Genomic DNA, 16,320 nt, shown 5'->3' with positions numbered 1-16,320 from the left:
GATTTTCCTGTAATTCCTCTTATTTTTGATGTGGACTTTCTGCATGCCACGTGGCTTTTAGAGCATTTCTAATTGACATATATCAGAGAGAAAGATTAGTGAACATGGATAAGAAGATCTTACCTACAGTCTGCCTCATTTGGGCCTTCCCTTTTTCTATTTCCAAGCTAAAACACTTCAATGAGCTTTCCATTAATGCCTATATCTGAAAGACTTTGACTGGAAATACAACTTAGTGTCTTAAGACTAAGTCAAGAAAGTTAGCCAGAACTTGCCAGAAGACTTTGTTTCCTTTTGAGGTATTCAAGTACTGTTTGAAGTCGTCATTACAGTGAGGCAGAAACACCACAGGGCCAGCCTGTGCCCAGTGCTCAGCATTGCCATGCCGCAACAGACACCAGCCAGAGAGAGCACAGAAACTAAGAGGTGGCTAACCCCTGAAGATGCCTGAAAGCCAGGCAAAATGGACCTTGGTGTATCTCTGCTCTTGCTTTCAGAAACCGTGGGGCCACTAAAGATTAAGGCTTTGTGAAAAAAGAATGAGGCCTGACAGCTTTTATAGTGACTGGTGGGCAAGAAAGATCGAAAGGAAACTACAACCCTCACACGCACAAATAATGCATTACAAGATTGGTCTAGTCAAGACTTCATATCTTACCTCACAATTCCTCATTCCACTCCTTCAAAATACTATATCATCCATTCCAATTAGCCTCAAGTGTGCAATTTACATTTTGACATAACCACACTTAAGCTAATCGATGTTAATCAATAAGAAAAGGTCCCAACACCAATACGTTGGGACCTTCCTGTCTTCCGTAACATTTTGGGTAACATATTGACTTCCTTATTGCAGAATGCAACCAGTAACTATTTGTCTGAAAGATTACAACTGTCATCTGTATTTAGTAAGTGGTGTCAGTTCATTGACTCTGGTGAGATGTGCCCGTGATACCCATCTTGACCTTTCCATGGTGAGTGCAATATAATATGTGAAAGGATTCACATGGGGATTATCCTTAGTTCATACAGAGAATATTTCTTAGACAAGTAAAACAATGATTTTTAACCTCACCTCTAAGCTGGTATTTGGGAGGGGAGAAAAAGTGATGTGCACTCTGAGAACAGTCCTAATCCCTAAGTAGAATCTTGTTCTAATGAAAACTTCATTGCCCTTTAAAGCCTTGGCATATATCCACAGTTGCCAGGCTCTTTTCTAAAACTAAGAAGGACACTTTATGCAGTGAGTGTAAATAGCAATCCACTCAATTAAACTGCTCATGTAAGGAATATATTTATATTTATTGCAGTGACTGACATTGATACCACAGAAAAAGCTGTTCATTAATTTTAACAGCATTAAATGTTACTACCCAAAGATGGTAACTCACAGCCCTGTCCAAATGCTAGCTTGACATCTATTAACAAATTCTACTGTCCTCTCATACCTGTGTACAGAGACAACTGGGCGTGCAATGGGATTCACCTGTATTTCACAAGGAGTGAGGCAGGACCACTTCTCTCAGCTTCCTTAATCTGCTGGCAGGATACATCTTTTTTAATGCTTTGAGCACACAGCATCATCAGAAGTTTGCAAAGGAAACCTTGGCTATTGGAGGCAGATGGCTCTCAAAAGTTCTAAAGTCACACGTCTATGCAAAATAAACTAACTAGTATCATGTCACATCCACCATTAGCATTCCTCTCCTTTTTCTACTAATCTGCTTAAAATTTTGAATTTATACACATTGTGATGCAGTAAAGCACTTAAGCAGCTTTTTGACTACTCTGCTTTTCTTACCTCTCTGAAGGTAGATTTTGTATCACCTGAGTACAGGTACATGCAGTTACCTACAGGCTAAGGTTCTCACTGAGTGAATTATGGAGGGTCTGAACACAGACTGTCCGCATCATCATGGATCTCAGTACTTCGCCCAGTGTAGATCATAATTATTCCAGAGCACATCACATGGAATATCTAACATTGAACAAGCTTTGAATTTATTGCTTTGTGATATTTAGCCAGTATTTTCTTAATTTAACCTTTAAATCCTGCTGAGAATCATATTGGCATATTTAAACATATTTTCTGTAGAACTCAAGGGAACGGATTAAAGGACAGAGCTTCATTTTTTCTTTTTATACTCTGACTTTTTTAAGTGTCATTTAACTTCACGCTATATTTCTATGGCAATACGAATATATTTGTACTTAAAAAATATGATAAGAGTCCATAATTTCTAGTGAAATGTCACCAAATGCAGATGGCACATCTTTGTCAACACCTAAGGCTGAGTTGTTAAATACTGTGTTCTGACAGAAGGCAGGCATTGGTATCCTTAATCCAGTCTGACGTGGTCACAGACACCTCACTCCTGCATCCAGTAATTCAGAGATTCTTACTGGAGTCTTGGTGTGGCCCTTGTTCCCTAAACTCTTAAATGCTGCTACGTGAGCTGCTGAGTCCCAGGTGAGACTCTGGAGTATAAAAGTGTTGCTGCAGCCTCATCCAAGGAGCAGTATTTAGTAGTGGGCATTCAGTTTTCATAGTTTTAAGATTGCAGTCAGAAAGGCAGGAACACCCAGGAAAAACTTAGTCCCTCCAAGAATGGATTTCAGGAGATATATTCACAATGCTGAACATGACCACTACTAAATTATCACTTGCATTAGTGTTCCTTTAAAAAAAAAGTCACGTTCATATGGGTTCAGATTCTACCTGTAATATGTAAGCAGTCCTTGAATGAAAACATCATTAGTTGGATGAATGTAATGGAATCATTCAGAGAAGGGAAAAAAACTTCCAAATCCATATTTTCATTCTTTGTTTATTTTTACTAATCATCTCCTACAATGATTTCAGGAAATGCTTCTGCAGAATAGTCCGAGTACCACTATTTCAGACTGTGCTTTCATCAATATTGTTTATATAGTTTAAATTTACTCTTAAACTGGGACAGATACCCTCTTCTAATTCTTCTGAGCATAAACACAGCCTAAATCTGGATCTGATTTAAAATGTGTCCATCAGCAGACCTAAACCATGCACAGAATTGGTTACCATTCACAGCTTCAGACAAAAGAAAGCAGTTTACAATAACCACTGAATTCCCCTTGCTTGCAGTTTGCTGTCACCACATGCTTTATTTATAGTAGGCCTGAAATAAATACTGCAGGATCAGCCATCTTTTGGTGCTGCACAAAAAAGGAAAGCTATTAAATATTTACCATAAGTCTCTCATAGCTTTGCCTCTGACACTTTCCCTTTCACTAGAGAAAAGGATTATTAAGCTCATGATTTTCCAGCAAAAGAGAGTCAGTTGTGACTGTCTGGAAGTGAATGGTAGCATCATTGGCATGCCCTGGGAGGGGGAGGTTGTGTCAACACACACCAGGCACAGAAAGCCTGAGCCTCTCCTGCTCCTCTCCAGCAGCACAGGGTGACACCAAGGCAGGAGTCTTAGAGTGTCACAGGAATGTGTGTGCCAGCAGAATGAGGCGCACTCATGTTACAGCACTTTCCAAAGCTAAGCCAGTACATGTGGTGAATCCTTTCCAAGGAGGCTGATCAGGTTCCTTGAGTTAAGATCAAATGAATGTTGTGGATGCTCCAGTGAAACGTGTTGCCCTCTCATGCATTGCATTTACTGTGAATTTAAAAAAGAAAACCATTCATATGAAATAAAAATAGATTTGGCATGCATTTCATTTTTCACCTGTGAACTGAATACTGTAGGACAATAAGTTTATGGCCTAGTATCTGTACGACAGCCAGCCAGTTAAAGATGAACTTTGACTGGCCCAGAACTAAAATGCCTGGGGGCAGCTGTGTAGCTCAAGTAACTGATTAGAAACTGATACTGAAAAATGACTGAGAACTAAACTCCAGGAGGTCACAAAAATATTAAAAGCTAAGTAATGTCTTTTTCCATGACAACCCAGGTCATTACAGAGTATGATCATAGCCTTCCACAGCATTGTCTAGCAGAGCAGAACGAGCACCAATCCCCCCTCAGTACATCTAGAGTAACGTAGGTTTCTAAGGAACAAGCTGCATCTTCCCTTGTATGTATCTGATGCCCCAGAATATCAGCCTTGTTTGCCTGGATACTATCACGCCTCATGGAGTACTACTACAGTGCCAAAGAAATTTCTTTCCTTCTCACCTCACTGCTGCTCTTTTCTTCAGCAAAAGAGAATTCACTTCCTAGACATGTTTTGCCTTCTAAACTAGAGGGTCCCATACACTTCTACACCACCAGATCACAAGTCTTTTTCTGCAGGAATCGCCCAAATACTTCAACTCCCTGCCACATGCCTGTCTGCATCCTTTAACTTCACAAAAGGACAACAGGGAGGCATGCTGCAGGCTCTGGAGAACTAGGCAGCCAGACTCAGAAAATGAGCAGTCAGAAAATGCAGCATTTCTCTCAAGCCAGTAACAAGACAACTTCTGGCTGTCTGATAAAACCTCTTGCATAGCTGGCGAGACTTCCATCCTAACTTTGTGGTTTCATGTGAAAACATAGCATGGGTGAGGTGATAAGAACAAATTTAACAAGGAGTTTAGGGAAGGAAGCTGTCAGAAAAAGACTTGATATCCACAAATTCCTGAACCCATAATGGGATACCTACGTGACTGAAACATGGAGAATTCCACTCAGGCCAGCCCTGTGCACTAAGCACTCACTGAAGAGCTATGACAGTGTTCCTTGAACAGTGCAGATTGATGGTACTTGAAGAAAAACTAAGTTTATATAGCAGACTGTCATTGTTCAGGCAGGAAAGTACGAATGGGCATTCTTAATGCTTCCCTTCTGCTACATTTGAGGTCTTGCAATTTGATGTCCTGCACAAGTGCTGACACCATGTACAGCTTTTCTTGACAGCCAAATAAAAAATAACCAGTGCCCCACCCTGAAAAAGAAACCCCCATAGGGAACTTAAGTGTGATAATAAAAGTGAGTAGCAGCAAACACTGTCTGAACTGTCAGGTTATAAACAATGCTCATGAAACCTTCACGGCCAGGATCAATAAAAGGGAAGGCCATCGCTCTTGAGAGCCAAGGGCCATTAGAAAAATAAAAAGCTTTCTGTCTCAGAGCATTTATGTCTAAATTTCATGTTCCACTGCTTCTTCCATGGCCTTATAGACTAAACAAGCAACTTCATTTCTACTTCCAGTGCTGCGATAGTGAAACCAAGCCACAGATTGCCTCCTAAGGAACTCTATGACCTTGAAACATACTCTGTAGAGCCACGTGACTACTTCACATAAACATCCAAGATCATAAAAATTTAGGTTTCCCATCACAACAGTCAATTTCCTAATGCACATATATACCTTTTCCATTTGAAAGAATTTCCAATGTTTCTAAACTTTTATGCAAATTACATAACTGAGTGTACCGATGTCTGTGTTACTCATGGAAACTAGCTTTGTTTCTCCATAGCAGTAGAACACTCCACTCCAGTTTCATTACTGCAAGCCATGTCTAAAAAAGTAAAAATGATCTCTTAGGACAGTCATTTTCCTGGTAACCAAGTCCCAGGAGATTTTGTGTTTCTCCTGTTTTGTTCTTATGAGGCTGAAAATTACTAGTGACTGCTCCCATATTTCTCGTTAACTATTTTTTTCTCACCAATACAACCTTTGTAAAATTATTTTTGTTGGAAGCATATTTCATTGTAAATTTTGGGCAGGTGACTAAACTGCCACTATCCTTTTGTACTTAGGTACTTTCCCTTGTGCCTAGGAAAACAGATTAATCATACCTTGAAAAATAAAACTTCCCAAATATCGTGGAGATGTCTTGTTCAAGACATTAGGATACTGGATCTTTAACAGGGTTCTAAGCATTCGTCAGTTGGCTGAGATCACGCACTGGTAGGATTTAGCTTGTATAAATACTGAATTGTGTGAAGTGAAAACCAGCTTGATGCCTCTGAGCACAACTTTTTGAATAGCCCCATATCACCTAAGAAACAACACTATTAAAAAAAGAATAACTTTTCAGTCTTTGTCATTTGTTTTTCCCATATAAGTCTCGTGAGGCTGAATGGGTCACCAATGCAAACTAATAGCTCATATCAAAAAGCAATGTCGTACTGAAGAGGAGATTCTATGAATTGTGTAAATTTAGAGCAAAAGCATCATCTGTGAAAGTTCTCACTTGCTAACAAAGCAGCTGTCTGACCTGTTTGTGCTTAATAGTATTTCATATTACTTTATGCCATTTTTCTTCTTTTCAAAATGGATTTGAACTAATCTACATCCATTATCTATGCAAACATATTTCAGTCTGTGGAATGCTCCATTACTGCTTACTTTGGCTGTTCATTATCCACATAAGTTGATTATCTGAATCACATAATATTGTTTTAGAACCCAGAGATAAGGCAAGCCTTAAAAAAATAAAAGAAACAATAGATAGAGCAAAAAAGCAATAAATAATGATACTTCCACTAGAATTACATGGACAAAGAATAATGTATACCACAATAAATAAAGCTTTACCTGTCTGAAAAAACTTTAAGAAAAAACTAACTACTTCAATCATTAAACAATACGGAAACTGTGCTCCTGGATGCTGTAAAATGCCTTTTTTTAAAAAAAAAAAAATACAATGATGTAGCCACTGGAGTTGCTGGTGTTGTAATTTAGCACGTACAAAAGCACAACAATTACTCACATGAAATACCCCTGCCAACACTTGATCAAAATCAGTGGTTTAAGTGACTTCCATCTGCAACATGTATTACTCTAATCTGGTTTTGTTAGTCACAGATTTGGGAACCCTTCCACTGTGTGGAATGAGAGGCGACAGCTTGTAGTTTTAAATGCCAGGCCATGGAGGCAGCCACTGGACCGCTTTCCGTATTCAGGAAAATTAACTCCAAATGTGCAGCAAGCCAAAGTACAATGAGAAAATGTTCTCTTAATATAAAAACACAAAGATCCAATAGAAAAGCAGAGAGAAGTTCTAAAATAAATTATCAGAAAGGATTTTCCTTAACTTACAAATATAAAATCATCCAGAACAACGTAAATCTTTTTTAAAAAGGTATCATACATATCTCCATAATATCACTAGCATTCATTAGAATGGAGCAAAAGAAGTCAGAGCAGGTCACACGATGAGAATTCAACTACATGCATCAAGACAGTGCCCCATCTTGCCTCAATAACTTTGGAAGACAATTTTTTTCTGGCTTCTGATATAGAATCCATTTCAGCGCATTTAGGATCAGGCTTCTGGTGACTGTTTAATTTTGGCTGAAAATCTTGCTTAAGCACACTAGAGGCACACCTGCACATCATATGAGGTGGCAGAAATGATTCCATCCATTTCCCTACCTCCCTTGCATTCACTGAAACAGCTATACTACATTCTCTGAGAAAAATCTCCAAGGTTTTAATTTGAGAAAATCTGAAGAGCTTTAATGTAAACCCTTTTCCAGGAAATATACAAGTCTATACATAAGTCTACCCAGTGTTCTCACAGAAGCTAACAGGTATGCTGCAATTTTGTTATCATCTTTCTACTTTGTGTACTTATTTTATACATTATCTGGAACACCCACTTAAAGACAAACTTGACATGTACAAAGCCATATGGGAAATTCAGCCATACATTTTGCTTTAGAGCACCCTACTCTGTCGTGGAAACCTTAGCTAAAGATCTTTTTCCCTTAGGTGTTAGTCTGTTCCTGATACTGCTTAGCTCTACTGTACATCCATGTATGAGATTTTCTGGTATATTCTCAGAAATCATACTTCCCCATTACAACCTGCTTTCTATATCAGTCTTTGCTTAGCCTATGTAAAAACTATCTTCTCCACAACATAGTAAAAATAGCCATTACTTTGCTTTATGTAATTTTGAAGCCTTAAATAATAATGCAACTGTTACAGAAAATCTCTGTGCAAGGTTATCTGACTTGAGAACAAGTTCCCTAAAAAACAAGCAACACTAACCAGGAAAAGTTAAGAGACCTTTTTGTGAAAAGATTGTGCTTTCTCAATGGTAAGACAACTTTTATCACATCTCTATGAGATTCCTGCACTCAGGCTACATCTTTCTTATTCTGTCAGATGCAGAGAGGCCACTTTCAAACTCACAGGTGCCAGACAACACAAATTCTCAGCCTGCTGTGATTATTTACCCCGTGAACAACAGGTTCCTCCCGTGCACTCATAACACTTGTTGTGATGGTCATTTCTAGAACAGACACTCATGAATTGACCAAATAAAACTGTGTGCTGTCCACGTGGGAATAAACAATAGAAACATCACTGTTGGATTTACTTTTCAACAGAAGCCCGAATGAGTATGGGATTACACACGGATTCAGTAGGCTAAATTCAACACCAATACACTCACATAGATTATCAACCATACTGATTTCTGTAAGAATCCATGCTGATTTCTACAAGAATCAGAGCAGATTTTGGCTTTCCATCTCATATCTGTGCCATGAACACTTTAAGTAAATCTAACAGGCAAAGACAAAACACTTATGAAACCGTTAGTCACAGGTTTCATAGAATGCCTTAGGAACACAAAGACTTTAACTTATATCAACATACTTCTGAAGAGTGAGGCTCAAGTTGTGGCTGGCTGACTTGATCTTGTTCTGGGCCTCTAAGTGGGTCATGCTGTCAGTGTTGACTCCATCGATGGCTACCACAAGGTCCCCTTGGTTCATCTGTGACTGTGCTGCCTTGCTGCCAGGGGTGATCTATGTGGGAAAAGAAAGGGAAAAAAGTCATACCAGGATAAGTCATTCTGTGCACAAAGCACTTCCAGAGATTTTGCCCAGAATCCTAATGAGGAACAGATACAGCAATAACTACAGTAATAGATATAGCAATGGCAATATCTACTATTATATGCATGGAGCAACAAAATTTATGGATATTAAACAAACTCAAAGTTAACTCACATTCCTGCAAAGGTCGAGGACAATGTCTACCTGTCATTACTTCAATTTTGAGAGGTTAAGTCCAATGCAGTGTTTCCCTTACCACATATTATCTCCTCCTCAGGGGGATAATTATCATTATTTATATTGGAGTAGTATATAGAGACATTACTCAGAAGCGGAAAACTAATCAACCACTATCTCCTGCATGATTTTATCATATTTTCCCTCCCAAAAGCCATTTTTCCCAAATTACTTAATTATATTGAATGGACAGAAAAATTAATGTGTGTGAGGGGCCTTGGACATGCTTTGCTTCTTTTATAGCAAGCTTTATAGGAAATCATTCTGCTTAACCTTACCCACATACAACTACAGCTCCATTACCAAGATGGATCACTACCTCCATCAGATGACCTCATTAACCTGTCGGACCTGACACTCCAAGGATAGACCAGCACTTTTAGAAATAAGATACCACAATGCTTCAACTACAAACCCAACTACTGAGACAACAGTCCAGAAATTCTGGTCATTTGCTATGGTGTCACATTTTGTTAGCTCCAGATGCCTTGTGGACTGCATCTTCTCCAAATGGACAGTATCCTGACCTCAATTTTACACAGCCCTCTCAGCTTGCATTTGGATGACCTTGATCCAGTACAGCTACTTATGAAACTTGACTGCATTAGGGAACTCCAACTAAAACAGAAAAGCCTTCACATACCATCAGCCAGACAAATTTTAGTGAGCACATCAGAGTAGTCCTCTGCTCTTAGTACTTAAAGGGTATGGACATAAGCTACAGGTCTTTGCTCTTAATTTTAGGTACCCACTTCCTTACATTCTTCACTTATTAAAACAAACAAACAAAACAAAAAACAAAAACAAAAAATGACAAAACCCAACCAAACAAAAAAGAACAAAAAAACCAAACACCAAACCCAAAACACCCAAGGATGATCTAAAATGCTACAACAAAGACTGCAGTCAACAACTCTGTTCTTTCAGCACAATGAAGATAAAAGAAAGATGTGTCTTATTATGAGCCAAAAGTCCCCTGTGAATTCAGCCAGGGTGAAACCATGAAGTTAAATTCCTAAGGAAACCAAAACCCAACACAAATCCAAACACTTTTCCTCATCAAGTGCAAAGTGAAATTCCTTAAGCTGCCTTCCCTAACATGACATCAAAACACTTAAAAATATGTACATTCTCAAACCGAAAAAGACCTTCCAAAACAATTCCCAAGGCTACTTATTTGTGCTCATCCAGTGGCAAAGCCAAAGAAGAAAAAAGGAATATATACATTAAAAAATCAATTTCAAGGGGCTCAGTATTGAGGCTGACAGTCTAATTGACAGTGTAATCTGACAATGGGAGTTGCCAGTTTACTAGAACACAAGCTCTAGTATCAGGGTGCTAGAGCACAGCACCTTGAATGCTTGAAGAGTCTACTTAAAAATAGAGATTACTTTGGAATTAGGCACTATAAATAAATCCCAGATTTGACTGGAAGAGACAGCTTTCTATACCTTTTCATTAGAGACAGAAGCAGTAAAAGTTCTATGCCCTCTGAGGGAAGGACAGCCACAGATAAAAAGTTCTTATGCGAACTAGAGTTGACCGATAATGGCAGTGCCATTCCCTGATGTATTTTTCTGGTGTTAAGGAACAAAGGGGTGGGAGAAATACTTCATGGTAGTTTCAATGATGGAGTTTCATTCTGCAGCCTAATGCACCCTCATTGGAAGAGATTAGTAGAAATAAGAGATTCATATTACAAGCATGGTTTTCCTAACTTATTATACAAACATTACCCTCTATGCATTTAATTGACTTGCTTTGTGCTGAGTACACAGAATCTAGATGCCTATAAAGAATAGGGATTATTTGCATACCCACATGTACTTGTATAGTTACTCAAAGACCCTTCCCTCATATATGTCAATAAACAAAATCCGCTATAAGATAAGAAGTCAGGAAAAAAAAGTGAACAAAAGCCAAACTCAGATAAATCAGTCAGTAAGACTCGAATTAGTCAAGTAGGACATTTCTCAGTGTTTCTCAATTTATCCTTTTTCTCTCTTAACATAAACTGTCACCAAGGCTTGAGCCTTCTTGATACAGATTTTGTTAATAAATAATTTTCACACATCACTTTTCTAAGAAACCATTTTTACCATGTCTGGAAGCATGCAAGTTCTTGCCACAAAACATTAACTGTGCAACACTGATACTTCCAGTCTCCAGACAGCTGGTTCCAAATGCTGGGAACTCCCCCTTTTGCTTATCAAGAACAAAGACTAGTTTTTGAACATCAACCCAGTTCTTGAAAGTCAAATCTCTGCCCTAATTTGGGAATTCTTACTTAACACATACATCTCTCCTTCCACTCCGCAGTGATGCTTCAAACAAAATAAGCCCAGAGAAGTAGAGCTTCCACAGAAAGTCTAGATCTGGGACTAGTTTAAGGTAGCTCTGACGTATCGACTTCCGTCTCAGTTTCTCTGATTTCTTCTTTTTCAAGGCCCAAATTTAAATGTTGTATCTTAAAATAAAGATAGGGTAGTCGTAGTTACCTGCTCTAGGATTAGAGTTCAAATTTAAAGGGAGGGGATGGCTATACTAGTGACCTGATTTCACTTACTCTAGTAGGATATTTTCTGCCTAACACTTTTAGAAGACACTACCTAAACAAATAAACAAAAAAAATTAGATTCATCAGAAGAATCTATCAAACAAAAAGTCCTGGGTAACTTGGATTTTATGATTTATATGAATTTCTAACTATGGCCATTGCCATTTCTAACTATGGCCTTTCTGAGAAGAGCCACAGGAGAACCATGCTGGGAAAGAAAAGGAAACCATCTCAATCATGGCTTACCAGCCACCGTTCCTTTATCTAACAAGGAAAGGAAAGGAATTCGTAGTCATCTCTTCAGCCAGGTATAATGGTAACAAATTTTGGGCTGGATTCCATCATATAGCTGTACCCTTCCAATCTCCATTTCAGTGGCCAGCACTCCATGGATGTCACTTTACCTCTAAAATTCAGCTTATCCTAGCTTCATAGACAGTAAGACTCACAAGTATAAAAGATGGATCTAGTTTATTGTATCTGTAATTCAGAACCATAATAAATATCAGGAAAGAATTACTTCTTCCCCCAGTCTTTCCACTGGCTAAGAGCATATTACATAGATTATTTGATTCTGTAGAGGTTTATATAGAAGGCATTACTAAAGCCTGGATGTAACATCTGTATAAGATATTCAAAACAAAGTACAAAATTATACTTATTTTAGTTAGAAGCTAACAGGCTTCTCTGTGAGATTTTCAAGTGACCCCACAGTGTGCATCTGCAGCAGACATTGAGAACAGTGAGTAATTGTTGGGGACAAAATACCAGTGTACAGATGGAGATATAGGGCAGCCAGATCTGAAGTGTCAAGGCACATTCAAGACTATCTTGTTCCCATTTTTAAAGATCCAGCAGAAAGGAATGGAATGCAAAGTGTTTATCTGCTGGTATTTTCCTTTGAAAATTCACGTCTGCTCTACTAAAAACTGCTAAATATAATCATAAACAGAAAAAATTTGTGTCTTTATGAAATCTTTAGGAATTCCTTTCTATTTAAAAAGGTTTTAAAAAAATTTTTTTTAAATAAAGGGTGAATGTTAATTAACCCTTGGAATTAGACTGCAAATCCAGATCTGTCTACAAAGAAAGTTCTAGCTTGCTCTCATCTCAGCCTCTCTTCTGTTAACAAAAGTAACAAAAGTAGAGAAGCATAGTAGTGTTTAGGCCACTTTTCAATTTGACCACAGATGTTTTTTTCTTAAAACATCTCTGGAGAAGGTCTAGACAGAAATATTCCAGAAAATCTTTGTAATAGTCTTAACTCATTTGCTCTGGATTACAGCACAGCTTTCAGATGCTAGGTTTTGCAAATGGCTTTATTTAAGGCTACAGTGAGATGCTCACCAGAGATTCAAGGTAGGGTATTTCCATCAATTGATTTACAAAATCCAAACCAGGGTACCTCTGCCAGATCTAATTTTAATAGTATTTGTTTAGCGCCTCAAGCCCAAGCACAGACTTCATCTTGAAAAGCCAAGCATCTTTCACCTCTCTCAGAAAAGCAGAGGAACACTTGCTGCTTCAGGCGTGTGAATTTCCAGCCCTGACAAATTTCCTACAAGGCAGACATCTGACTTCCAATATTCCCAGCTTAAAGCAAGTGGGCAGGCTGGAGGTATCACATGTTGCTTTCAGCACACTACAGAGAATTCTTACTACGCTCTGTTGTGAGCAGATCTGTATACGGGGTAAAAATATAGTACAACAGTGACAGCTGTGCCCTAAAAGATAAGACTGCACTGGGTTCAGAGTAAATACTACTTAGCAGGAGCTCTGGGAGGCAGCGTACAAAGTGCAGCTGCTGCACCACCTTGAGAACAGCACGTGTTCCCATCCAAGCCCCCTCAGCTCCACTCCAAAGGGGGCGAGACAGGGATCAGGCAGCATTTGAGTGGCTGAGTGTTAAAATATTAATGAGAAAGCTTGTAAAAACAGATGGATGGACAAAGCTTTCCTACTGCAGGGAACTCCTAGTTTACAAGGTAGACAGAAATACATAGGGAGGCCTATACAACCAAGAAGTTGTTAATATGGTAGCTTGCAGCATTAGCCAGGGCCTCTTCTTTTTCCAGGACTCAAGCTATACCTGACCCCCTCCCGAACCCAACCCCAAAATCCACAAGTTATATTTTCCCTTTCTCATTTAAGAACAACATTTCAGAGAATTAAGTATTCACTAGCACTAGAAATACACTAAAGCACTGGGAATGAATACCCTCTCCTCTTCAGGATCTCTAGGATAGAAGGAAATATTAAAAGAAAATCTTCCTTTCCATAGTCAGAAGGCTAGAAATCAGATACAGGACATAAGCTATCAGCTACCAGAGACTATAATACACTATTACAAGAAAAAGAATGGACAGATGTTAAGGATCACTAGAAATTAAAACGTGTTTCCTTTATGGAGAAAACAGCATTTAAATCCCCCTTTGTTAAATTTTTGCAAGTGGTTTTTTGTATAGATACTTCCAACAAACCTTCATAGGCTTTCTAAGCACTGAGGCTCACAATGCCTGGGAGCACAAGCGAAACTTCCTCATTTTGCACATAGGAGCATGACCTACTGAAAAGAGGAGAGACATGCTTTGAAACCTCACTGCAGAACAGTTGCGCGCAACTGGTGAATGCCCATCTGAATCCAAGTAGTCATCTCTGGACTGGAGACATCAGTTCTTCTCCCATTGTTAACAAATTAATTGAGAAAATTTATAGTATTGTTTCCTAAATGAGTCACTCTCCGTTGCTGCCCCTTCAACAAATCTGTAACAGCTCCAAAGGGAAAATCATGGGGTTTTTTTTAGAAAATAGAAGGCAATTCTGGACAAGAAAAAACAGCAAAGGAAAGGAGTAAAGCCCACTGGCATAAATCATCAGGCAGAAATTCACCATTTCATTCGACACACTGCCAGAAGGCATAAAACATGAACAAAAAAGGAAAAAGCCTAGGTAGCCTATGCCATAGAGCAAACATCCCACTCTCTTTGATGATGGCTTTTATACCTTCAAGCATCAGATGGGAGAGCTGAGCAAGACCGATTAAATGTAAAGACAGAGGACTGCAGGAAACTACAAATAAAAGTCCTTGCACGTACCGCTAACCAAACCTAAATAAAATACCCTTTTGCAGCTCCCATTTTCCAGAAGAATATGTCTCCTCATTTTCAGTTTACTGCCAGGCTTTACTTTGTTTTCCTTTTCTATTTTTTGTTTTTAATGAGACAACAAAACCTGCCTTAAATGAACACTCAGGGCATCTGCAAAATGTGCCACTGACACCTTGAAGAGCTTCCATTTATATTAAACAGAGCTGAGCTGGCAAGTTGCAGAGACACTCTGAAGTGGCCTCTCAGGCTATGCTTCATCTGTAGTTAGGAAGAGAGATTACAATACATGTGAGAACACCTAAAATAGCTTTAATCTACCTCTCTTTGGTACCAGGAGCTACGATGCCACAGCAGCACAGAGATTTTTTTGGACAGCCAGGCAAGCACTTACAATTCAGGACACCCTGTGCTGAAATCTGTACTGCAAGAGCAGAAGGGCTATTAGCACTTGAGCTATCTGGCTTACCTCAGTCTCGGGTATGCCAACCCATGCTAAAATGATACCACCTCAATTCACACCAGAAAATTTCCTTGGGCTTAATGCCTTTACAATGCTGCTGTTAATACACAATATATAGGCTCTTCAAGGCAGAAGACAGCCACCTAGCCCTCTTGCCAAACTAAATAGACCCAGGTGATGAAAATAAGCCAAATGTAAAAGATTTTCAGCTGGGAAATGAAAGGAAGCATATAGGCAATGCTCAGGGGATTACTCTGGGCAAGGCTTTGGGGGTTTTTTTTTGAGAGTGAGTGTGAATGCTCCTGTCTGTGGTTGGAAAGGAGATGGTTCTGTTCCCTGACCTCAACCCCATGTTATCAGATAGGAAAACTGTCAATCCTTTGTTAAAAAATAATTTGCAGTTTAGCCTGTTAGAAGCATGACTAGTCTGTGTTTACCAACTATACAGATGATAGCCAAATTGTGGATGTGGCTTTTTAATAGGATGTGTTGGCAGAGCTAGGAGACTATGCAGCTCTCTAAATCTTGTATGGTATGACTAATAGTAATCTCTCTTCTCCCAGTCTTCATCTAAAAATAGCTGTTAGATCTATTCAGTCTATTCTCAGTTAGCATCATGTACTGTGCCAAGATAGTGCGTGCTATGTATCTTGCAGAAATGAAATGGAAGCAAAGATGTGAGTCATATAATAATAAACGTTGATTGTTTTGTTATGACAACAGTTTTTAAGGAACAAGCGAGTAAGTTCCTCTGTGGTATCAAAGAATTTAATAACCTTAATGCAAATAAAAACTGAGAATATAATCGAGGTACTGATCCTTAGTATTATGGCAGCTGTGTGTGTGTGAGCAGTTCTGTCGACTTCCACAGGACAACTCCCTGCAGCAAATTTACACTCAGCTTCTAAGTGCTTGCAGGGTCAGAACTGCCAAGTTTCTTCAAAGGTTCCCCTTCCTCTTCCCTACTTCCCAAATTTTAATTCATTTTAAGGCTGTTTTTTGAGGTGGGATGTTTCTTTGTGTTTCAAGTAGACAGATCTCTGTTACCAATATGGCCTTTTGCATTTTCACAGCTATCGGCTTCTTGAATTCTACATTCTGTGCAGTTTTTTTACCTCCTCATACAAACACAATTTGTCTTTTCTCCCCCGACAAGCATTAGCAATAAACTGAGGGGTTGATGTCTT

The 16,320-nt window shown here is 38.9% G+C and overlaps 1 protein-coding gene across 4 annotated transcripts in view; it reads right to left on the bottom strand.

Annotated features, from left to right (window-relative positions):
• LDB3 (LIM domain binding 3) overlaps positions 1 to 16,320 on the bottom strand; it is a 129,561-nt gene that overhangs the window by 80,404 nt on the left and 32,837 nt on the right. For all 4 annotated transcript variants that reach the window (XM_064464808.1, XM_064464804.1, XM_064464807.1 and 1 more), the window contains exon 3: positions 8,591 to 8,742. In XM_064464808.1, the coding sequence (XP_064320878.1) occupies positions 8,591 to 8,742 (152 nt within the window). The remainder of the gene's footprint in view (positions 1 to 8,590; positions 8,743 to 16,320) is intronic.

The sequence above is a fragment of the Phalacrocorax carbo genome, chromosome 13 (genome assembly GCF_963921805.1).
Source record: "Phalacrocorax carbo chromosome 13, bPhaCar2.1, whole genome shotgun sequence".
Taxonomy (NCBI): domain Eukaryota; kingdom Metazoa; phylum Chordata; class Aves; order Suliformes; family Phalacrocoracidae; genus Phalacrocorax; species Phalacrocorax carbo.
This window is presented reverse-complemented; position numbering and strand designations above follow the sequence as displayed.